At 33.0% G+C, this 26,011-nt stretch overlaps 1 protein-coding gene across 2 annotated transcripts in view; it reads left to right on the forward strand.

Moving 5' to 3' along the window:
* The first annotated feature begins 502 nt into the window (after positions 1 to 502).
* LOC130451777 (KICSTOR complex protein SZT2-like) overlaps positions 503 to 26,011 on the forward strand; it is a 47,591-nt gene continuing 22,082 nt past the window's right edge. For both annotated transcript variants that reach the window (XM_056791015.1, XM_056791016.1), the window contains exons 1-25: positions 503 to 1,109; positions 1,160 to 1,254; positions 1,447 to 1,622; positions 3,026 to 3,271; positions 3,632 to 3,862; positions 4,640 to 4,796; positions 4,870 to 5,090; positions 6,360 to 6,478; positions 7,188 to 7,311; positions 7,417 to 7,552; positions 7,700 to 7,961; positions 8,142 to 8,307; positions 8,436 to 8,654; positions 8,995 to 9,113; positions 9,501 to 9,719; positions 9,776 to 10,085; positions 10,629 to 10,831; positions 13,000 to 13,322; positions 13,913 to 14,300; positions 20,663 to 21,360; positions 21,419 to 21,629; positions 21,690 to 22,273; positions 22,470 to 22,608; positions 22,851 to 23,077; positions 23,829 to 24,096. In XM_056791015.1, coding sequence (XP_056646993.1) covers positions 1,194 to 1,254; positions 1,447 to 1,622; positions 3,026 to 3,271; positions 3,632 to 3,862; positions 4,640 to 4,796; positions 4,870 to 5,090; positions 6,360 to 6,478; positions 7,188 to 7,311; positions 7,417 to 7,552; positions 7,700 to 7,961; positions 8,142 to 8,307; positions 8,436 to 8,654; positions 8,995 to 9,113; positions 9,501 to 9,719; positions 9,776 to 10,085; positions 10,629 to 10,831; positions 13,000 to 13,322; positions 13,913 to 14,300; positions 20,663 to 21,360; positions 21,419 to 21,629; positions 21,690 to 22,273; positions 22,470 to 22,608; positions 22,851 to 23,077; positions 23,829 to 24,096 — 5,807 coding nt within the window. In that variant the 5' untranslated portion in view covers positions 503 to 1,109; positions 1,160 to 1,193. The remainder of the gene's footprint in view (positions 1,110 to 1,159; positions 1,255 to 1,446; positions 1,623 to 3,025; positions 3,272 to 3,631; positions 3,863 to 4,639; positions 4,797 to 4,869; positions 5,091 to 6,359; positions 6,479 to 7,187; positions 7,312 to 7,416; positions 7,553 to 7,699; positions 7,962 to 8,141; positions 8,308 to 8,435; positions 8,655 to 8,994; positions 9,114 to 9,500; positions 9,720 to 9,775; positions 10,086 to 10,628; positions 10,832 to 12,999; positions 13,323 to 13,912; positions 14,301 to 20,662; positions 21,361 to 21,418; positions 21,630 to 21,689; positions 22,274 to 22,469; positions 22,609 to 22,850; positions 23,078 to 23,828; positions 24,097 to 26,011) is intronic.

Genomic DNA, 26,011 nt, shown 5'->3' on the forward strand with positions numbered 1-26,011 from the left:
GTAAAATTGGCCCTAATTAGGTCAGACTTTTGCTCCAGTTTTTATACTATTTTCTTTTGAACTCTCACGAAGATCAAAGTTAAAGCCATAAAGTTAAAACCGTTTTTTATACTTATAATTCAAATTTAGTTGAAGTGAGATTTGAGTATAATGGGGATAACTAAAAAATCAAGAAATTAAATTCAAAATAAAATTAATATCCAATTTACCTCAAAAGAGTGGGTTTAAAAAAATCCAGCAGAAATCACTTTAATTAATCGTCAGACATCATATCTTACTATAGTTACTACAGATGGCAATGTATGTCTCTTCACAAAAATTTCTTTTTATCATTTATAAATTTGATATTTAGTAATGAGATACAATAGAAGTATTTTTTAAATTAAAACGTTTTTATTCATGTGTCTGGAAAAACAAACGTTGAATTGTACACTTTCTATAATTTGCATTTTTATTCAATTCACACGTCAAAGCTGCTCAAGGACAATGATCTTTTTTTATTTTTAGAACAAAAATGCTTTATTTGGCTATTGAAAACAAATAATTTTATATTTCCTACATTATGCTATTATTTCGCCGCACATTCAATACACATCACATTTTTCGACAAAAAACTGCATAATTATGAAATAAACCCATTTTTCCAGATATTTCACAATACGAAATTATTTATTGAAATAAGATGCCAATTATATTGCAAAGCAGAAAAATAATTTTATGAAATACGTTATAAACATACGTATATAATATGTTGCAATATTCAGCATGACATTGAAACGTGAATACTTGGACTTGTGGTGATATAGTAGTGATAACAAATACTGCCACACTGTAATGAACAAATTAGTGCACCAATGTGGAATGTGGTACAAGGACCAACTCGCTCCAAAAAACTTATCAACATTAACAAAAAAAAAATTAAAAGTAAACGAAATGAGTATAGGTTATGTTGTGGCATACAGAATTTTTTGTGATGTAATCCTTTTAAAGTAATACAACGTAAATATTTGTTTGTTGATGTTTACTTTGTACAAATCGTCAATAGTTTACTACTAAATGAATTAATGTAATACAAGAATATTGGAAAACAAAATACTGTCATGTAAAAGGTTTGTTTCTAATTTAATGGTATCCTTATAGTGAATTTATTTTATTTTAGGAATCAACTGACATGTGAAACATATTGTTTTGCTATGATGGAATTTGATTCCTATAGTCAATGTTCTGATGATGGGGCTGAGTTATCTATATCTGGTAAGTTCATTTAACCCACAAATATCAGAATGTGTAACAAATTACTGATAAAATAATTGTCAGAAGCTACACAATAAATAGTTAAAGTAATTAATAAAGTTTGATAAACAACATTTCAGTCTTGTTTGTATTCTTGTTAGTATTCATGAGAAGTGAGAAGAGATATGGTTAAACTTAATTTAAACATTTCAGAAAACGGGGAAATATACTTGCTGGACTATTCCTATATGGAAGACCCGCAACCATCATTTTTGGAAGCAAAAACAGTGTTTTTATTAATACAGAAGGATGTTGCTGTCTCAAGAGCTTCACGTTTACAATGGCTATTGGATCATTTAAATACAATAGTTACCCCTAGTCAAAAATTAGTAAGTGTGTAAAATTAACAAGAAAATAAATGTTTGTATTAGCTCTACTAGTTACATTTAACTTGACACAATACAAAGGTGATGGACTATCTTACACTTTTTCGATTTACATATTTTTTTGTATTGAAACATGTAATTTTTCTAAAGGGGTTTTTTTGGTATATCAGACAAAAATTGTCAGTAGTTTTTACAAGGCAGCAAAGTATCTATGACTTTTTAAATCCATTATAATTAAGAAAACATAATAAATTGAGATATCAGATTATTTGTAACTTTTAGAAAATTACTTTGTGAGAGAACTCCCATTGACAGTTTCAGTGACACTATGCATTTAACTAAAAAAAATAAGAACCTGGTTTTTCTTTATGATACATAGCATTCAAGAGTATGCACATAATCATTAAACACATTGAGAAGTCAAGTGAAAAATTTACTGCTAAATGTGTAACTAATACACGGTACAATTTAATTATATTAATAAAAGCATTACCTAGTTATAAAAATATAAAATAAGTCTTGTATACAGTCCACCATAGTAGGCAGACTACCTAGGTAAAACCTATTGGTAATTATCTGATATAAAAGTTATTTTTTTTAATAAATTAGTAATAAAGAACGAGCAGATTATTCTGATAACTGGAGCTAACTAATTTTGCATAGCCAGTTGATGCAGCCTGCAGTTCTTTGTGGATGTTCATCTTGTAGGCTATCCTCTTGGTTTCGAATTGTATCGCCAGATCCAAGGGTGGGTGGCCCAATAGGACTTCAAGGGTCCTAGTTAGGGCCTTGTGCATGGACCCTGTGATACTGAGAAACACGAAGCTCTGGACTCTGTCCAGTCACACTATTTTTCTCACTTTATCCATAGAGGGTCACCACATGATTACCCCCTATATGAGAAGAGATTTTACCATTGAGTTATAAACTCAGTGGAGGATCTTATGTGAAAGACCCCATGTACAACCGACAAACTGGTATAGCTGATAGGTCAATGCGCTTTGGTAACGGCGTAGTCATTTTTTACTGGTTTAGGAATAAAAACTACCTGCACCTTTCCCCATTGTTCAGGGATATAGCCATTAGCAAGGCAGGATTTAAATTAACAATTGTCTTAATTTCACTCAGGGAAACAAAGTACTTCCTGAACTTTATTTTTGATATTCTCATGTGTATTGAATTATTTCAAGTTGTTCATTCACCCCCACAGGAAAAAATTAAGTATTTGGTTAGTCTAATTAATTTATTTGAAACTCAGTATCTATATTTCTGCACATCTATTGCAGAGTGTGATAACAGATACAACAGGTATCTAATTTATCATAAAGAAACCTATCATAAGCAACAATTGATAACTCTATACTGCATTTTATTTAATGAAATTAAGGTTTTAAAAAATTTTATAGATGGAATCCTCTAACAATTTGGAAGTGATATCTGCTATACCAAGAGAACAAAGTCTTGCAATAAAATGTAATAGGTTTCTAGTAACCTATCGTACTGAAGTCAAATTCCTAGCTCAAAGTTATAGATTTGTTTATTGTTTAGATATGAGCCCTTCACATGCCAACATAGATACTCAGAAGGATGAAATTCTTTTTGATGAGATTTTAAATTGTTTTAAAATTAGCATAGAAGGATTATGTAGAGAAGTAAGTAACTACTAATATTTGACTAGAGAAATACCACTGGCATATAAACTTGTGAATAATTATAGTATATTAATACTATAGTACGAATTAATTGATGAATACAATACAATACATACTACCCCACATAAGTTCTATTTTTATTATACCAAAATAAATTATTTCTACTATTCACCTCTGAAATAATTTTGAAATGTAATATTTCGAAAATGTGTTCTGCCCGTCTTTAAAGGAAAAAACAACTACTTTCCTGGTTCCTTTGTCGGTATTAACATCCCTAATGGATGGCAAGGAGATCTTGTATCACAAGAATGATAAATTTTAACATATTTCCTTGATTATATTCTAACTTTTATATTATAGTTTTCAGTACCTGGCTGTTCGACTATTTTTCAGCCCAAACTCTATCTTACTGTAATTGTTAATACTCCATTTTTCTTGAGTCCCGCACAGCAAGTTTTGGTGAAAGGTGTGCAAATTTGCCTTGCAAACTTACGAGAAATTTTACGATATGTCGAAAAACAGTTCCATATTCTCGAAGAAAAAATTGCTGATGTATGTTCTACTGCACTTGACCACTTGGATTTTCAGGGGGTAAGCTTTTTGATAATATGAATTATTTCAGATGATTTGACTTTTGCAGTAAGAATATACAATTTTGATTGTAATGTATTTGAATACTATTAAAACTATTAGTTTTAATATTATAATTTATTATTTCAGATTAGTGCATGTATTGTTTAAGTGATTATTTTTTCAATCACAATTGGTGTGTAAGATGAATAATATAAATTTCTCAATTAAAAAAAATTAATACATCATTTAGTCAAGATCACAGTAGCAACTTAATATAAGAGAAGTATTATGTGTTATGTGTGACATACATGCAATTCAGGAAATCCTCGAGCGCTAAATTTATGAGCCGTCTCTTTAACAATAAGTATTAAATGTAGGAAACACACAAGTAAAGAGATCAACACGCAACCCTTGAGGAATATCAGATAACGCAGATTACGATCCGCTTGAGATCCAGTATGATTGTGCTAGATTACCTGAATGAGAATAATATTTAAATTTCAGAGTTGTAACCACGAAGTTCTAATTTCATCCAAACTGAACACTTCTGCGATTGTCACCTTTCTTCAATTCTATTTTCATATGCTAATTTTTATTTTCTATCATATGAAAATACAAAGTTTGTAGCAGTCTAATAATTTTAAATAATAGCTTTGATAAAAACTCAAGGAAATGTACTTTCAAAACCTCTATCATTTTATATTTGATAATAAAGCTACTACAAATCATAAAAAGGCTGTAAATAAGACAATTTGATTTATTTACTCACTTTATTTTTGTCCATTTTTGTTTTAGAATGAAAATGAGCGTTTAATGGGCGATTTATTTGACACGCCAGATACTGGTAAAATGTATTCTAAGATTCCAATGGTTACTCCTGATGTCAATTTTGTGAATATGTTACGATACTCAATGTTAGCTATATCTCTTCTTCCAGAAAATAGTATAAGTCGTAAGTATTAACAATGTATATTGAATAAATGAATTATGGCAATAACTTGACTCTTACTTTGTTTTTTTTTTAGATATTCTAGTTATTACCGACGGGGTGGTTGCAATGCCTGATTCAAATATAATGGAATCACTATTATTTCAATTGCATTATGATAGTATAGCTATTTCATTTTTAAAAGTTGGTTCTACATTTCATCCGCATGCTGGTGCTGGATGTGTTTCTTATACAGACTTATTATATTTTTTTGCTTATTCCACTTTAGGAACATGCATAGAAAACTTTACACAACTTGTAAGTGTTTACTAACTGTTTATTATTGCATGCAATACTTTGCGACTATTCTATCTTCATCAGGTTTGTTCCAACCCATCAAAAAACCGCCCTCGGTACTGTGACGATTCTGCATAATAGAGATTACGTGCTCCAACCGGGCTATTACCGTTATACGAACGATTCTGTTTTGCGTTCCAACCGACTTAGGTATTGTTTGTGAACTTTTTCAGGGACGGTATTTTCGGTACATGCTTGATTACAAGAACGGTGCATAGTCGGAGATTGCGTAGAAAATATCTAAACGCTTCTGATAACTGTTCCAAGTACTGTCCTGACTAGCAGGTTGGAACAAACCTATTATAATAATTGTAAAGTAACTTTCACCATATAATATTCTCGGTAAAACGAAACCCAATCATATATCAACCCACATTTATGTATTTGATGATTATTTGTTTTTGTATTATTGAAACTCCAAATTATTCTGTCCAGTCCTTCGAACCTTCCATAGATCGCTGGCTTATATTCTTGGTGTAGTGGTAGTTTAAATAAGACGAAATATTTTCAAAGTTTTGTTCTATTTATTATTTTGTATTTAGTGTATTGATACATTGAACAATAAAAAGGTTGTTTAAGCAAAATATAAAGATTAATAAAAGAAAAAACATAAATTTAGTTTGACTGTAAAAATTTGAGAATAGTTGGAAACTAACCAGAAATAAAGGCAATGTTAAAAAGAAAAGAATGCAAAGGAAAATTATATATTATTTTATGTAAAGTGAAAATAAAAAAACTTTGAGAAATTATTAATGATATAAACAAAATTTTTTACAAAAAATGACAAAAACTTTCTCAAACAAATTCAAACTTATAAAAGGAATGGGAAAATGTATAAAAAAGGTAAGCTTTTAATAAAAATCAAACTAAAATTGAAACAATATTGCCGATAATTAATATTACTAGCAACGATTAAATGAAAAATTATATAAAAGAATGCCATCAACCTAACAGAAAAAACTGTAGAAGAATTAGAACAAGGTACAAATAAATTAAAATTATTGACTCATTGACCAAAGGAAAAAAAGAAAAACGGGTTTTTGGTGAATAAGAAGTTATTAGTATTTATTCCTAGAGGTCTGTCATGGTTGATTGAAATGGAATGGTTTGGGATGTCCTGTACTGTTGAATGTATCATATTGAAAATTTCCTAAACAAATCTTAAATAATTTTTACAATCTTAGTTTCAAGTTTATAAATGTCATGCAAAATAATAACTTCCTTTTTTAGCCACGCAAGCCGTCCTCAGAAATGAATATTTACCATGAATTCTTTTTATTATGGTCTTTCCATAATACAAATAAATACGCTTGTTCAAAAATTTGTGATAGTAACAGCTGGACTTCTTCGTAAGTAATGGTATTTTAGTATTACTGTATCCAAATATTTTATCCACTTTGTTGTCTCCGCTCATTTTAATTTTACACATTCCCTTAATATCTGCCTTCATCCACTACAATCACCCCTCTTAGTTATTTTTATATGCTTGTATTTTACTTTTCTACTAGTTTTATGTGAAAATTGAACCATAAACCTATTGTCATAGATTTTGGAAATTCTTCACCAGATCTAAGGAAGATGGTTAAATTAAATACCAAAGTGTACTAACTCTAATATATTACGAGCTTTAGAATACTTATGTTTTTATCGTCTGGGAATCAATTAGTTGAGAATTGCAGTGTGATAAATTTTGTAATATCTTAAACATTAAATTCATTAACTTCAATATTCAAATTGCTTGATAAGAGTATTGAAAAATTAATACCCTTAATATTTCTCTAATAATCACCACTTGTCTGTTCATTTCAATTTATATCTTCCTAAATATTCATGTTTTCTTAAATTCTTACTCAGTTTTTTTCAATATCGTATGTAAAGGCTCCTTCTTTTACAGTTACTCTATCCATTTTGAGTTTCTACTCATTTTTGGTGACCAGTATTTTTCTTTTAATTAGTTAATCCATAAAAATGGCCATAAGGCCATACTTAAATATTTCCTCTAAAATCTAAATTTGACTTCAAAATTATGAATTCACAAAATGGATATATTTTGTTTAGAAATGAAACTTTCTGTAGTCATAAGATGCCTTCATTACTTTCTAAAAGACAGACTGAAGATAATACAAGTGCTTCTATCATGCTTTTATTGTCACGAAGGATCCGAGAAGGTTTTACCGTAGATGTAAGTAGTCTATTGTTTAAATTCAACACATATTAATATAAAGTGTCCATTGTATTATTTTCATAATGAGAATACTGTAGGATTATTATAAAGTTTAAATTTTAGAATATATTTTACATGAATGGAAATTTAGAAATTAAACTAATTCTTCAGTGGAAATCTTCAATATATGTTCACTACAAACTTAGATCGTACTGGCCAGCTGCCAAAAATATTACACATTTTGAAGTTTACATATCAGGTTAGTACTTCATTATACACACTATATTTTTTAAACATAAGCATAAAGGGATTAGTAGTTTACCTAACAGCCATGTTTCATTCTGTTAACTGTGATATATCTTACCTCTAGTGAATATTATTTTTCTTATGTTATATAAATTTTCAGCACCTTATGAGTTCCTACATGACATAACCTGTATAATGAAAAAAGAATCGAAATCCTTATATAGACAGGCAATTATTGAGAGGTTTTGGATGAGATTGTCCCAACTATCATCTGGTGATTTAGGTCTAGCCCAACAACTTAGCTCTTTTCAAATAAATAAAGACTGGCATACTCTTCCTGAGAGTGTTCGAAATGGAATACCTGTCTTTATTTTGAATAATTCAAATTGTTCAGATGCTGCAAGACTTCCTTTAACTCCAAGGTAAATATGATTGATAGTTTATTAAATTAAGTAGGTACGATTTAAACGATTTTCTCTCAGATAAATTGTGAAATGTTATGTTCATATGATAATTGCCTTAGTTGATCTATTTTTTATCACTCATGTTTTGACAGCTTCAGTTATTCAATTTATATATATTATTTTACAAAATTATTTCAGCGACATGTCCAGTTTAAAATTTATCAATATGTGGCAACCAATCTGTCAAATGGAAACAAATAATTGGCGAAAATGGTTCCATGTCCATAAAATATCTTTAATACTACAACATGATAATCCTTTACCAAAATACTTACACTTGGCTAATTCATCTCAACGGTATCAAGTGAGTACCAAAAAAATGATATTTTGGATTTTTATTTTTATTATTTACTTAAATATGGTTTGATTTTTATGAATCTCCCAATTATTAGGTCAAAATATACTTAATACTAGTTATTGGATTGTTTTTAGGTTGTTCAGTGTCGACAGGCAGCTACTGCTTTATACGGGTTTTTAGCAGAATGGACTTCTTTTATTTTAATAGACAATCATACATACTTAAAACTAATATATAAAGAAAGTGATAAGCCACCTATGTGGTTTTGTATAGTTCGAATTTCGTCAAAATTTCCTTGTGTTGTGCTCAACATTGGATTTACTACTGGGACCCCAGGAAATGTTAGAAATGAAGTAAGTGAAATCCTTTTTAAATAATGTGTAAGTTTTATTGGCTCTTCATGATTGGCAGTTACAATATTTCTTCACACATCAGGTTTTGCCCAAATTGGTAAGAATAAAATGAAATTTAGCTCATTTATAGGAAATGATACATGTTCAGGTCTTTCATTAAAAAACTTACTTTCAATGTTAAAAAAAAAATGTATGCATTATTTTTCATATTTTCAGTGATTTTTTTATTTTGATTCAAAGTCGATCATTCATTAAATTCTAATCAATAATCAGAACCAACATTTTTTCGCACATACATTGGATTATCTATCTGAGATTTAACCTTAGCATTACATTTCAGATATGTGAGGAATTGAAACTAGAAATATCTGGTTTGAAGTATCAGTCCAATTCTCAGAGAGTAAAAGAAAACCATTGCTGTGTATTGGTTCATAAACCTTTAGAAAAAATTCTTATTCGGTAAGTTTTAATTTCAAACAATGATTATTGCCTTTTGGAAATATAAATTGATAATTTTACCTACACTTGTCTGTTTGTGACACAAGACTCTCACCTATTCATTTTTTTTCTAATTTTCCATTTCTAAAGTCTTACAGCTTTGCAACTTTCAAACTACAGGAATTTTAAATCCCACTCTTTTCATAAATTCACAGCTTACTTCAATACTGTTCAATGATCTTAATTAGGTAATAAAAGAGGCTGTTTAGTTTTATAGTACCTAAATGACTAGAATGAAAATTCATAGATATTATAAATAATTCTCAACACAACCGAGTGTTATTTCTATCCTCTTTAATATTTGATCAAATGCATATTACTAAAAACATCTTATTTTACTTTTTTCAGGTATGATCGCATTCCTAACAACTACTCCACTGTTATTTTCCCAGATGGTACACAGCCTCCAAATTCAAGTTTGTACTTTCCATCTCCTGTTACTGGAACTTTATTCACGACTTTATCCAGATATTTATTTCATAAAAGATGGATATGGAGCGCAACTCTTCCATCAAATCCTCGATTAACGGATCTCTCAATTGCTAGAATTCTTCATACCATCACGAGGTATTTATGTAACAATTCTATTGCGTATGTGTAACATCATGAATTATATATTTTAGAATGAGAATGAAAGAAGGCTTCAGTTTTGCCTATTCAGCTCCTGGTATAATAACCATGACTCTAGAAGTATGGATGGATCCATCAGGAACTTGTATTGTTCAATATGTTCTTTTTCCTCCTCATTGCGCTAATGTGAGTGAAGAACTCTGTAGTGGATCAGAAGAAGATAATGAACAATCTACAGATTTGGAAGCAGAATTACAAATGGTCACTGAAGTGTGGATTGAACCTCAGTATGGAAAAGTAGTACCTAGCAATCCGAGAATTACTTATGCTGATAATAAGCATTATTTCGAACTTGCAGATGCTGTATGTAACACTTTCAATAACTGATACTTGTTGAAGTTGAATGTCATATTAAAGGGGGATTTAAAAAACTGAAATGTAACTTTGCGGATAATATAATGCATCTTAAAAAGTGTAATACCCACCATTTCATACTCTTATTGCCAAATTTACCTTGTTTTCAAATTATGTTTGGTACGAAATGTTCTATTCGGAAAGACAGCAAGCTCCAATTGATAAAAATTGGAATCAATAGTAGTGAACTGATTTTTTGGAGCATTTAAAAAGTTCTTGATTGTATCTATTTATCCCTCCTGTATTTTAAACATGGGATTGTCTCGCATGACAATTTATTACACACATCTTGTATATAATATTTTGATAATCTGCATCCTCGGACAAAATGGGGACTGATTTTGTGTCTGATTCAGAACATTTTCATCCACTATCAAACTACTTCTTTCGAGAGAGTGCTTCATCATTTTGAATTTCATTTACAGTTTAAAAATACAGGGATCAATATCAGTTCAGAAAGGATTATATTGTAGAATCATTAATTTATTCTAGATTTATATGGTCGATTCCCAATGCATACATACTCTTTTAACAATGGAACATTTAAATTTAATGTGCCAAGACCCAGAGGATATTGAAGAACACAATTTGAGTGGACTGTGTAATCAGTCTTCATTATTGGGCTCTAGTCGAAAAAGTTTTTCACGTAGAAGTAGCAAAAATAGTTACTTAGATTCACCCGTACCTGACAAAGGGTAAGTAGATATTACCATTTTAAAACAAGGAGTTTTTTAAATAAATTTGTATGATTTCAAATTTTGGAAATTATAGCTAGATACATGTTGATAATATATATTGTATCTACAGTTTCAATAATGTTAATTGTGAACATAGACTGTCCTAATAAAATGACGAGTGGAGGAAATGGGAAGAATTAATAAGTTGATAAAGTCAATGTTCTTAGAGAAAATGGATATAAAAGAATAAAGGGTAGACATGCCATCGGTTATACAGGGTGTTCCGGAACTTGATGCAAAAAATTCGGAACTGAGTAGATGATGAGAAAATAAATAATGCTGACATAAAAAAAATTCTCATACGGTTATAGGCGTTTAAAGTTGTCAAATCAGAACTTATATTTTCCAAATTATACATTCGAACATTATGATTTTTTAATGGGATTCAATTTTTATGAATTTTTTTGCTTAAGGGTCTTGTGATACGGCCGGTATTATGGTGGTATTTATATTTTTTGTTAGATCTTTCCTTTTTCCGGAAAAATAATGAACTTTGCTATTGCAAATGGATCACCCTATATATTTTGTGTTTTAAAAAATGCCGACTATTTTTTATGTAATAGAATAAATAGTATACATTTAGATGGCTACAATTGAATAAACTCGTTTAATTTGAATATTCTTTAATAATTTATGTGCTATTACAAATCTCGTAACAAGGTTTACTGCCAGTAAGTTAGTTAAAAGTTTAATGCAGAAAAATATTTATCCAAATCATGGCGTAGAAAACCTACAACAACTGAAGACAAATCTTTAAATGTTTGTGTCATGTTAGAAGTAGATCCACATTTGTGAACTAGAAAAATTATAATTTTAGAAAACATACAGTAAAGTGAGCAGCAGATGCTCAAAATGTTGTCCATTTACTTTAATACAACGAGCTATGCGATTTTTAAATCTTTGCAATACATTTTGCAACATCCCTGACTGCGCAATTCTTCTTATCTCTGTGGTAATCCTATCTTTTAATTCCTGAATATCGGCAGGTTTTGTTTTATATACGATGTTTTTTAAGGTACCACACAGGAACTAGTTTAAAAGATTCAGGTCGGGTGATCGCGGGGGCCATTCAATAAAACCACGCCTCCAATCCAACTTCTGGGAAACATTATATATGTATTGCCTCACCACACACGCATAGTCAGGTGGGGCACCATCTTGTTGTAGCCAAATATGGTAGTTTGGGATATTTGGGATAGGCCTATTACTCAGAAACGAGGGATTGTATAAGAATTTTTTTTGTCGTAACATTATTTTCACGTCATCTAATCTCTCCCGAATTTTTTGCATCAAGTTCCGGAACACTCCGTATAAGACTGCAAATTATGAATATCATTATATCAATATTTTCAGTGAATATTGAGTTTGCTGCAGACTTATGCATATAGTTGGATTTATTCATATATCAACAAGACAGCGCAGTGGATATGCCTGTTCTTTCCATCATTAAATAAAACAAAATGGACTTGGGAGTCTTCCTAATAGTAGGAATATTGACAATATCAAGGTACTTTACATTCAACTGTAAATCAAGGCTTATCTGCCATTGCTTCCTGAAGAACTCTAGGAAAGTACTAGGGGGGATGTATTTGTACGTCGACAAAATGTTGATAAGAATAAAATAAAATGCTTTTTTATACTGTTAGTCAAAACTGCAAACGTTTGTACACAAGCTTTTTTTATAGATAATATAACAATAATAAAGTATTGATGATTTAAATTAAACATGTACTTTTTGAGCTCTTTTGGAGTGAAATATCATTTAGTTGGTTTTACTCCATTTGTGATTTAATCATGGATTTTATCTACAGCAAATGTTTCTATAGTGCTACATTTCAGATTTGATTCGGTATTATGTATTTATTCAGTTCAGTAAAGCTTAATTTTCCTCCATTATGTGAAAGCTGAAATTTTATTTCATATTGTCTTAATGCTAAATTTAATGTGAAATGACCCCAATTTGAAGAATAAACTTTAATGTACTCCCTTGTAGCACAATTAATTTTATTTCTCTTATTTCAGAATAAGCTTATTGCTTTCTTCATGATATTCATTATTTTTTCACATTCAGAAAGTTTTATACACATTATTGTCAGTATATGATTAACTTAATAAATTTGTTTCAGAACTCAATGGTATCCTATAATTTCTCCAAGAATAGAACATATTCCATTCAAATTTGACCCGATCAGCATTTTGCCTTTATGTCAACAAACAGAGCTGTTATTTTCCATGTTTTCGACGGAAAGTAAATGTTCAAATGATGATGGTGTAGATAAAGCAAACAAATTGTTATTAGAAAATGTTCTAGAACATCTTGTTTTATTACATGATCATGAATTAGAACTTACCAAAGAAGATTCAGATAGTTTTACTCAACAAATTTTAACAAGACATGGGAATAAGCATCCACATGTTTGTCCCATTTCTGGAGAAGTCTGCTATCAAGGTAATATAATTTAGCACCTTGGTTTTCGTAACTTCTGGATAAATTAATTATATTATTGACTATTGCCTTTAAAAGATGGTTGGACTAAATTATATCAAGTTATTTTTATCGCCTGATTACGAGTATTCAATTCGGGATCAGATAAGCATATACTCAAATATTATAAATAGAACCAATGGCTTTTAAAAAATGAAAAAGGCTTAAGTGCAAATTATTTTTCTGAATTTTTCTTATATTGTTTGAACAAAAATACTGGTTTTCCTCATTTTTCTGCACCAATCCTGCTTAAATATTCAAGTACTAAAAAGCAGTTGTGTGCAGTAACTCCAAACATATTATGATGTCCGCCATATTCTATCGTATTGGCCACCACTGTATTTTCTGGCAAGAAAAGTGCTACAAGCAATATGAGAGCAACAAATTGTACCGTTTTTTAAACTGGTAAAATATTGGAAAATTTTACCAGTTTTGCTATAAATTGATATAAAGATTACTTTCTTAACTAAAAATATGAAGTATTTATATTTTCTTATTAAAAATAAATTTTATCATTAATACATTTGTGTGATTAATGGTTCAATGTATTGTAGTTAACTCTCAGCAGAATGACAAAAAAGCTGTTTCACAATGGCGATGTTTTATAAAGGGAGTATCCAGTACACATATAATCCTAACCTTTGTCGCAGCTACATTAAATGATCTTAAAGCTTTGTTGTGTAGAGACAGTACAAACATTACAATTCTGAATCAAAACATCGATAGGGTAGATAGACCAAATTCTTGTGAAAGTAGCTACAATGATGTTCCTATTAATAGTTCAAGTGCTCTTTGCTTACCTGTGTATGTGTTTGATGCACCTCTTGTTAGACTAGTCAATGTTTATGTTGATAAACATGAAGAGTGCTCATCTTCTATACAAGATGTATACGAAGACCATAGATTTAAAATAAACAACTTTATTCAAGAGGAATATGTTAAGTAAGTAATTTTTAATTAAGAATTTAAAAATATTAATGGTAATTTTTGTTATCACATTCTCTGCTTCAAATAAATTAAGACAATGTTTTTAAAATCAAAATACACTGAAGAAAAAAAATTATATGGTATATATTTTGCATATAGCATACATTAAGAGTTATTAACCCCAACTTATTGAATTATAAAAGAAGGATAAAATTTTGTTTCAAGTACCAATACAAATAGTATTAGTGCATGCAAAATATCTGTAAACATAAAAGTGACTATTGTATTCAGAGGATTTTGGGAAGATAACCTTTGTATTACTTTCATTCTAGACATTTACTACTTACCCTCTAATGGGGATGTACTTCTGTGAAAATTGACTTAACCGTAATTGTTGTAAAACTAGTGTCTGTCATGGTTGTAGTCGGTATAGTGAAGTAAGTGGTTGTTGTTGTTGTCGCTTTAATCGCGTCGTAGTAACCTCATGTCTTGTCAAATTTGATATAAAACAAATTTAGTTAAAAAGTTTGTCAGTCAGTGTAATCTTCAATAGTTGCGATTAAATAGTTTCCGTTTCTTCTGTTAAGTTCGTATGTTTGCTTGAGGCCGAACCCGATTTCCCAAACATCTGGCATTCCTGGTGGGGAAGGACAATAGTCGACGTCATTTTGTTACAGCAGTTTGGAACTATGGAACGTCTGTGCGCGGAACGAACGCAACTTGGAAGATTCTTCACGATTGCCCCGAATGGTTGTGAAGAAACCTTTGGAAAACCTGAGGCAATCGTCGAGGAGGTAACTGTTGCTTTCATTAAGCTTACCGACAAGGCTGATAGGTTTTTCTTCTCGATGATAAAGTAAAAGAAATTATGTTCAAGTCATTGGATCAGGTCAAAGAAGAAGATTTAGGTAAGGAGTTTCAAACTGTGGAGAAGTACAGGGACACCTGGCTAACTTTGAGTGCTAAAAAGAATGAGTTACTGGAAAAAGTCGAGGCCAACACAGCGTGTCCTACCGAAGTTTCTGCTGCTGCTCCCAGTGATAACTCACCCTCAAATTACCTAAGTTGGATCTCCCAAAATTCGACATCACGCCTAAAACATGGATCAGTTTTTGGGCATATTTCAAGAAAATCCATGAAAGGGAGGACCTACCTTCTGAGGATAAGTTCTTGATTTTGTTGCGTATTGCCAAGCAAAGGAACTGTTGAGTAGCTATCCTGCATCGGCGGCTAATTATCCGAAGGCTTTTGGCCAACTGAAAAACCGTTTTGGCCGTGACTAATTGCTGATTGAGTTGTATGTTAGGGAGCTACTCTCATTGGTCTTGGTACAGGCATCGGGCAAAGTTTCTTTGACTCTCGCACAGCTTTATGACAAGCTAATGGCCTTGGAAAGCTTGGGAGTTACATCAGAAAAATACGCGTGCATGCTCGCGCCGTTAGTTGAATCCCCACTTCCTGAGTCAATTTTGCGGGAATGGGAGCGTAAGCGGAAGTCGTGCGGCACTGATGGATCCCTCTTTGAGGCTGCAGATCAAATGGTCAAGTTGCGAGATTTTCTGAGAGAGAGAGGTTGAAAGCGAGGAGCGATTTCTGCTAGCTAGGAGCACGTTTTCTGTCCCTAAGGAAAAGGGCGCTGCACCAAAGAGCAGTGCTGGAAATGTCAAGTCCTCGACTGGAAAGTACACCACATCTACTAACCTAGTAGGCATTGAGTCCACTGAAGGCCCTGAAGATGTAAGTTGCATTTTTTGCAAGAATTCTCACAATACCGAATCGAGTTGACTGACGACAGAGAGGGCTCAATTGGCATTCTTGTTGGAGCGGACGTCACGGGAAAGCTACTGACCGGGAGGCGCGAGGTATTAAGCTGTGGTTTGGTTGCTATCGAAACTAGCCTAGGTTGGACCATAATGGGCCGCGTTAAGGACGCTGAGACAAGTTGCATGGTTAACATCAGTTTGCACTGCGCCCAGGAGTTGGACCCTTTTGATATGTGGAGGTTGGATGTGTTGGGCATCGAGGACCCCGCTTTGGTTAGTACCAAAGAAGAGGCAAAAACGCTTGTGCGTCGGCACTTCTTGGAAACAGTTAAGATTTTACCTGATGGACGATATGAGGTATGTCTTCCATGGCTGAAGGAACATCCCCGCTGCCTCGAAATTTTGATCTGGCCCGTGGTAGACTTGAATCGACCCTAGCCAAGTTACGTAACGGTCATTTGGTGAAAGAATATGAAGCGGTGTTTCAAGAATGGCTGAAAGATGAAATTATTGAAGAGGTACAGCTTGATAAGTGGGATTTCGGACATTATTTGCCTCACCGAGCCGTGGTTAAGGAAGCCAGTACCACCCGAATTCGTCCTGTTTTCGACGCCTCGTCCAAAGAAAAAGGCAAGCCTAGCCTGAATATGTGTCTAAAAAAAGGGGACAGTTACGTATAGTTAATCCCATCGATACTTCTACGATTCATACTGAACGCAATAGGGGTTATTTCTGACATAAGAAAAGCCTTCTTACAGATTTCTGTTTCGGAAAAGGATCGTGATAGCTTGAGGTTCATATGGAAGGACGAGGCTGAACAGATGAAAATCTACCGTCACAGGAGGGTGGTATTTGGGGTGACCAGTAGCCCTTATTTGCTAGGGGCCGTTATTGACCATCATCTCTCAAAGTGTGAGGAAAAAGTGGCTTCAAAAGAGGTTCCTTATGACCGATCTGTCATCTCCCATTTGCCCAAATGCTTGTACGTTGATAACTGTGTGACTTCGGTTGATGAGAAGGAACTTTTGAACTTCATGTCGCAAGCTAGGGAAATTGCTTTGATCTTCGTGGATAGGAATGGAGCGACCCCGATTGTGCTGCTCATACCAGTTTCCCCATTCTTGGACTTCTGTGGGATAAAAAGGAGGATATTCTCAGTGATGTCAGCAGCACACCGTATTTTCGACCCGCTCGGTGTATGTGCACCCGCCATTTTGATACCGAGGTTGTTGGTTCAAGAAAGGTGGGGTGAGGCTGGGAACTGGGATACCCCTTTTAATGAGCAAAGCCAGGCAACGTTCCGTAAGTGGATGAGTCAAGCTGATGCCTTGAATCAAATCGAAGTCCCACGATGGTTGAAATTGACCATTGGTAATGTGTCTCTACACACATTTTGTGACGCAAGTCAGGTCGCTTATGCCACCGTCTCATTTTTGCGAGTTGAAACAGATGACACGGTATCTGTGATAATGGTGGGAGCGAAAGTTCGTGTTGCCCCTGTTAAGAGACCTACAATTCCTCGTCTAGAGCTTCTGGCTGCAACAATAGGGGCGCGAATGGCTTCTAGTATTGTAAAAGAGATTGGCGATGTAGAGTGCAATTTTTGTTCAGATTCTTCCACGGCTCTGTGTTGGATCAAGAAAGAGGAACCTTGGGGAGTATTTGTGTTCAACAGGGTTAAGGAAATTCGTTCTCTGGCTGATCCTGATACGTGAAAACATGTGCTAGGGGCGACGAACCCAGCAGATCTCCCTAGCCGGGGTTGTTTTCCTGAAGAACTCCAAATAGTGGGAGGGGCCGAGATGGTTGTACGGGCCGCGCTCTGAATGGCCTAACTGCAATGTCCCTCCTGATGAAAATGAAATTCAAATGAAAAGGAGAAAAACGCCTTTGATTTCAGCTTTATCCCAAGAACCAGGCGTGTTTTGCTGCAAAAGATTAGCCCGGTACTTTTCTTCTTATAACCGGATCGTTCGAATGGTTGTATGGATGATAAGGTTTCTGTGGAACAAATATTCATAGGAGAAGCGCTCTGGAGAGCTGCCATTGTCGGAAATCGCAAGAGTTGAAAAGGTGGTTATGAAATCGATACAGGATGAAGCTTTTGAAGGGCTAGGTGATAAACAGCTCAAAAATTTGAAGCCACTCAAAGATAAAGTCGGACTTATGCGTTTGAGAATCCGTATTTGGGCGAGAAAAGACATTGAGGACTTCCGTGCACCCTATATTCTTCCTTTCCAGCATGTCATTGTTAACAGATTGATCCACGACTTGCACACGCAGAATGGACACATTGGAGGGCAAGGTCTTCTGAACCTTCTAAGAGAAAGATTCTGGATCGTTAGAGGGAGGCAAGTTGTGAGAAGAATTGTGTCTGCGTGTGTGATATGGAGGCGTTATAGGGCCAAGGCATTGGAAGTCGAGTCTCCACCACTCTCGGAGAATCGGGTAAGGGACGCTCGTGTGTTCGAAATCAGTGGCACGAATTTTGCTGGTCCACTCTACCTTAAAAATAGAGACAAGGTTTGTGTGTGCATATTCACCTGTGCTGTTTATCGTGACACATTTGGGATTGGTTATTGCCATGTCAACGGAAGCCTTTATCATGGCGTTTCAACGTTTTATTGCGCGTTGGGGCAGACCTTCCTTCATGTACAGTGACAATGGTACAAACTATAAGGGGTTCAAAAATGCTCTCGATGGAATTGATTGGCAGAGAGTAGCGTCCCGCGGTTTGGTGAACCAAATTGAATGGCGCTTCAACCCACCCACAGCAACATGGTGGGGCGGGTTCTGGGAACGCTTAATAGGAATTTTGAAAGTTCATCTTCGCAAAATTCTGGGACGGGCTTCACTCACTTTTGAAGAGCTGAACACCGTGATCAGTGAGTGTACTGCTTATATCAATTCTCGCCCTATCACCTATACATCGGATGACCCGAATGATCCGGTGCCTATTACTCCTCAAATGTTCAATAGAGATATTCAAGAAATGGGTGTCCCTGACTTGGACGAAGTTGATGCGAAGAGCCTACACAAAAGAGTTAGACGTCGCCAAGAGATCAGAGACAACTTAAAGCAGCGTTTCCGGTCTGAATACTTGGGCCAGATGTTCATGACTGCCAGCAATTTGAAGAATCCGAGAGAGCCCAAAGTGGGAGAAATAGTCTTCATTGGCGCTGACAATCAGAAGCGGATGCATTGGCCGATGGCAGTGGTTGAAGAACTGATTCTTGGTGTTGACGGTCGGTGCGACTTGAGTTGTCAAGCTTCGAATGCAGGATGGCCAACTGACGCGTCCTGTTCAGCGAGTTTTTCCCTTGGAAATTCCTCTCGAAGAAGAAATTGATCAAGGCCAGCTTCTAGCTGAAGTCCAACCAGAAAGTGATTCTGGTGGTTCAGCTACCGGCGGTTCTCCAGTTGATTCACAAGTCAAGGTCGTCGCTTCACCACCTCAAATCCAAGAAGCTCAGCCTATTAATTCTGAAGACCCTCCGATGAAGGATCATCATGTGGAAACAAGATGTGGAAGGAAGGTGAAGGTTCCAAGTCGTTTCTCCTAGTTCCGTGTGTTATTTTTAGTTCAAGTGTTTCAGTTTCTCAAAGTTTGAAGTCGCTTTCAAGTGCAGTTTTTGTGAGAAATTTAGATGTCCTTGAATTCAGTTTGATAGTTGAGTCGCTATTCTCCTCAAGGGGGGAGGATGTTGTAGAATTAGTGTCTGTCATGGTTGTAGTCGGTATAGTGAAGTAAGTGGTTGTTGTTGTTGTCGCTTTAATCGCGTCGTAGTAACCTCATGTCTTGTCAAATTTGATATTAAAAAAATTTAGTTAAAAAGTTTGTCAGTCAGTGTAATCTTCAATAGTTGCGATTAAATAGTTCCCGTTTCTTCTGTTAAGTTCGTATGTTTGCTTGTGGCTGAACCCGATTTCCCAAACAGTAATAGTTTCATAGAGTGAATAAAATTTTATTCAACACTAAAGTTGTGTTCACTCACTCAAAGGTTTATAATCTGCGGAACACTCATTTATGAGCTACTGATAATCCTCGACTACCAAGGGAGAACTATTTTCACAATAATTTTCTGTTAATATTGTGTTTGGTGGTACTTTTGGAAATTTCCTGATCAGTTTGTATGAGCTTTTTCTGAAATTAAATGGCTTAGAAATCCTCAAGTTTCTTTCAAAAAATTTGAAGAAACTATTAAAGTGCATTCATATTTAAATTTAAGCCATGTTTTGATTCTTGGTTTATGGAGTTCCAGTCCATTTCACGAATGTTCAGAATAACCTAAATAAATAGATGGATTGAAGGTTGAAGCGAATTCAATTGTTCGCCAAGCAGTACTGAATTTCATCTATTGGTTTTTTATTGGATCAATATCACACACAGTCTTTTGTTGTAAAATTAAGAAAGTACAGGTCAAGTCATATTAAAAAATTTGAGATAATTCTTGTTTACATTTTTTTAAATAGTTAAAAAACATTTGGACAAAGTTACATTTAGAGGGGGATACTCATCCGTCACTGACAAAGCGTACTGAATATGTTATTTTGAATATGGAAATCTTCGATTATTATATGTCCCATTTTTAATAGCGCTATTTGTGGTTTTAGATTAAAATCGGATGAAATGTTTGACACATCGACAGACATCAAAGATGAAACCATAATCGAATATACTAATTTGAAACAACATTGTAAAACGTTGGTTATTACACATTCAAAATGTTTTACTATATCTTTATTTGTTGCTCTTCATATGGGTATATATGTGCACTCTTTTGATGTACAATCTGCAATGGACCAATGCGAGGAATCCATAACAGAAATAGATATAACAGAATATATTACCACAATATGTGCTCATGTTAAGAATAATAATGGTGATAAAATATCGGTCAAAGACCTCAATAATGCCTATCCATGTTCAGAATTGAAATCATTACATTCACTTATTAGAGAAAAATTTTTGAAAAAATTGAGTGCTATTTTTCGCCCAATAGCAACAAGTAGTGAATTTTATTTTTATAAAAACCTGAAAAATTTTGATGCCGTCGAAGAACATGTAGAAGATAGCGATGATGAGGCTTCCGATAATCATTCCGGGATTGTTGAATTCAAATCTGAAGAAATTAGTGAATTTTCCGAAGGACCTAATTTATTCCAAAGATTGGAAAGTGGAGTGAGTGGTTTCAGCGATTTTGTTCATAGCAATGATGTTAGTCCTCTATTTTTAAATCTTATTTGTACTTTGAAATACAATGGAACGGAATGTACAAACACTGCAGTAAGAGTTTTACCAACATGTTTAGGTATGTAAGTGAATATTGCTGTCCAAGTTTTTTAAATTATATTTTATTAACGGTTTAGGAGAGTTGATACAACATTTAGAAAAACCAACTAAAGAAATTGACCGGGCCAATTTGCAAGTAACTTTAGATATGCTGTGCCTTACGCTACCTCCGGATGTACAAAATATTATTAACAATTATTCACATCAAGGCCTTAGAACTACCTCATTTTCTTCTGATTTCCAACCTAGTTTAGTTAGTGAAGATACAGAAGTGAGTTTTAATACACAGTAAGTAAACCTTTGAATGTGTAGTTAAAAATGTGAAACTTAACGTGGTTTTCTTTTTAGAATATCAGAACCTCTAAACCATCTTTCAGAAACCCAAAAAAAATCAATTTTTTCTCTAAATGAAGAAATAAAATGGTTGCTTAGAGATGAGATATGTACAGCTTTATTGGACCAAGATCCTGTGTCCACAGAAACATTGAATTATGCAATGAATCATATTACAGAAGGTGTTAGCCGAAATGCTAATTCTTGTGTGCAAGATGTCATTAAACTAAATTTTGTTTATGCGACGCCTCAGAGTCATGAAAAATTTGTTGAAGAATTCGCAAATTTGAAATTACCATATAGTGGTTACAAACTCTGTAAACTAGAAGATTTGTACTATCTAGCTAAAGATTGCATGGACTTGACTAGCAATGAAAGTAATGCATTTATGCGAGATAGTCTCGATCAGAATACATTCATTCCACTACAAACAGAAAATTCGTCCAATGGCTTTTTAAATAATACTTCTGAGTCAACACCAAATGAAACATTTAATTCCACAGAAGAGGTGGGAAATGCTGAACAAAATATTAAAGAACAAATCTCCCAGCAAACTGATATTTCTAGTCTAAATGAAAGTGCACTTGGTTCAGATGGAGGTAAGATAACATTTTATTCTCAATGGTGGTATCTAGTACGTTTTCTTCTATATAATGATGCTACAATAAAATTAGATAGCTCACAACATTTTCAAGTTTCTGTTCTATGTTTATAAATTATCAAAAAGAATGGAAACGTATTATATATGTAATGTATATTATTTATCTGTTTTTATTGTAGCTTTTATACTTTTAGGATATGATGAAGATGTTAGTGAGGATTTCTATGACTATGATTGGTTAATTACACTAAGTAATAAAAGAGCCCATTTGCCCAACTTTTGGTTGATCATGAAAGTTGCCCAAGACGAAGTCAAAGTTTATTTTCATTGTCGGTAATTAAACTCTATATTGCTTACATACTATAAGCTTTCAAAACTCCCAGAAATTTGAAAATACGTGCAAATAATTTAGAAACCAAACACCATAATTATATTCAATAATATATTGTGTAGTTATTAACTGTAGTTGTTTTTTTCCAAATTTGATGAAAAGTTATAGTTGTTGAAAGGATACAAACCTTGTAAATTTTTCCGCTTTTATATGTGTTTATGAAAACTCAATTATTATTTTTTAGCTTTATGGAGCTTTCCACTATTCAAGTTGGAATATATTTGGAAGTACAGAGGACTATGTGCGAAGCTGTTAGAAATCTTTGTAAAAGAATCAACCAGCTGCTTCTTCTACAAACCCTATATGAAACTAAAAATTGTGATCCTTTACTAGAACCTGATGATAGTAACGATATTTGTAATTCTCCAATTTCAAGAAATGCATCATTTGCCAGATTAAAAAGTTATGATTGTAAGTAAGATGTTGCTCCTACTAATGAATGAAATGAGATTTAAATAAAAGTTTTTACTTTTTATACATCTGTATTCCAATATTCCACATTAGTAGGAAAAAGTGTCTTTCATATGTTTCTTAATTGTTGGTACTCATTACGTAATTAGGTTCTTAATTTATTTTTCAAGTAATTTAAAACTTATTGATTTCATCATCATATAACATCCCAAGGTGTTATACTATTCCTTCAAAGTACTTAAGCCTCTTATGAAGTTGTCCTCTGCCGTGCCTTTAGTCTTAATTATAGTTGTATTTAAAAGTATAAGAAATTTTGGAGGTGGCTATTGCAAATTATAAATACACCATTTTTTATACTTCCACATGATATGTATTAAATAATAAAAATGAAATACTGAATATAAGGGAAAAATCATAATTTATTTTTATGAATGAAAGAGAACCTATTTACTAATCCAAAATTGTTTTTACCAGTCAAAATTACTCAATCATAAAAATAGACTACAACTTTTTGCGTAGTGTGCTTTATGAATTTTATTTAATTACGTCATTACCACCCTATTGAGAAGTGATGAAATTGGATGAATAGATGCAAACTGGATGTAATTACATAGTACGTTTTTAATTCGCTTCAACAAAACAGAATATGAAGTTTTTCGATCAAAATGGAAAATATTAATTTATTACAAGATTCTTTGAAATTTTTTTGTGATTTTTCAATTAGTTCTTGATGTAATTTAATATCTTTCAGATATTGAAAATAACGAAGACAGTGATATGATGGCTTACTCCGCTTCTTTGTCAGAAGCATCATTGAATTTTAAAGCTGGAGAATTCAGTTGTCCAGTTGTGTGGGAAACTCCTTTTATCCTACATCCTCGGCTGAAGACTGGACCTGGAAAATCTGGAATATCTAGAGGAATACTGGCACTAAAAAATATTCTGGATAAATTTTCTGTGTCAAACAGAACCAATATGTTTGTTTACCGAGACAATCAGAAAAATGTATTTTATTTGAGGTAAGTCTTAAATGACTGAATCATTTAACTGAACAGAATAAATAACTGATTTAACATTTCTTATTAAAAATCATTTCTTCACTCATATTTTTGAATTAGTATGACTACACTTTGTCATTTAATTAAAATAAAAAAAATTTTTACAAACCACAAGTATGTTGCTTAAATTTGCTGCTCAAATGATAATCCTTAATACATGATGAGCTCATTATCAGATAATAGACACTGATATATCTGAAATAAGAAAGTAAATTGCTAAGTGATTACTTTGTTACCAACAGAAATGTCAGTGTTCGTGCTTGAACTAACAGAAGAATACTAAAATATTAATAGAAAACTGCATATATCACAAGGATATAGGTTCCCCAGAGATCGTGTACCAGGTGGGCGACTAAGAACGGCCGTCGGCCATATCTCAGGAACGGATTATATTACAGCTTCAGGAAGAAAAAAAAATAACTAAAGTGACCCCGACCCGAGAAACTCATGGGAATTATTTTCAGAATTTCAGGTCCACCACCAAAGGGAGTATTTGAAAGTATCAAATTGAAAAAGCAATTTTTTACAATTTATTCAATTCAAATACAATAATCCAATTCTTTAACGAATTTTTCATTTGGCAAGACTTAGTCTAACTCTTCAAATAAGAGTTGGAGAAGAGTGGGAACCTTGATATAAAAAAATGTTCCGGTTCTGCTTAGCCAATTTTTATGAATTAGATGTTGTTTGAAAGATCATTTATCCAGCAAATATATAATTTCTAAACAATTTAATTAGCAACTTGAATGCTAGGGGGCGTTGTTTCATATATTTTAGATATTGTAATTGAATATGTCTTGAAAGTAAACTAAATTAACATCAAAATAGCGAAAACCGCATGCTGATATCTTAAGAAATGTGTAAATGGTAAAAATTTTTGTTTAAATTTTAATAGGCTGTTCCTCCCAAGCGGACAATAAAAATTTATTCTGGATGGAAAGTTCTTACGTCGTCTACCTACAGTCCTTTGGTTTGAACTGTTTTCATATAATCTTATTATTGCCGCTAAATGGTGTTATCTAAATGTAAAGCTAATATTACTAACAATGAAAACAAATCATTGAATAAACCATGTAACAAATTTAAAAATTAACTAACATAACAACTACATAATTAGTGGCGCCCTAGATGTTCAAAACAGTTTTGTCGTGGGTGTATTGGTTTAAACGAATTATTTTATTCGGCTCCACAAATAAAAATTCAAGTTAGATCTGGAGATCTGGTTGGCCAAATAAATGAAATTCCACCAATCAGTGTATTTTTTATATAAAACTATTATGTTGTAAGAATATGTCACACCGAATGGCTACGGCTTTATCTTTTAAAGAAGTGGAAATTCGTATCTTAAAGTTTTAGTGTAGAATTATGCACCACATATTTACAAACCAACGACTCTGATGTTGGTACTTTGGTATCCAACGGGCTTTTGTTTCGCACCAGTATTGCATATTATGGTGATTTACTTATTACCATTACTATAAAACGCAGCTTCATCTGTACACAAAATTTGTAAAAGTTTTTGAGGATCGTCGTGTAATCATATTTACTTGTTTATTTTATTTTATATATTTTCTACTGATATTATATGCTTTGCTACAATGACAAATAAATACAACATTTTTAACTACGTTTAAAAAAAAATTCTCGCCTTTTATGCTTCTATTTAAATTTGTCAAAAAAATCACGATATCTAAAAATTACGCCCTCTAGCATTCAAGTTACTAATTAAATTGTTTCGAATTTTATATTTGTACTGCTTGACAAAGGCTCTTTCAAACAACATCGAGTTTGTAAAAATCGGCGAAGCAAAACCGGACTAACAAGCATTTTTTCATAACAAGGTTCCCACTTTCCCCCACCTCCTATTCGAAATACA

This window comes from Diorhabda sublineata, chromosome X (genome assembly GCF_026230105.1).
Source record: "Diorhabda sublineata isolate icDioSubl1.1 chromosome X, icDioSubl1.1, whole genome shotgun sequence".
NCBI lineage: Eukaryota > Metazoa > Arthropoda > Insecta > Coleoptera > Chrysomelidae > Diorhabda > Diorhabda sublineata.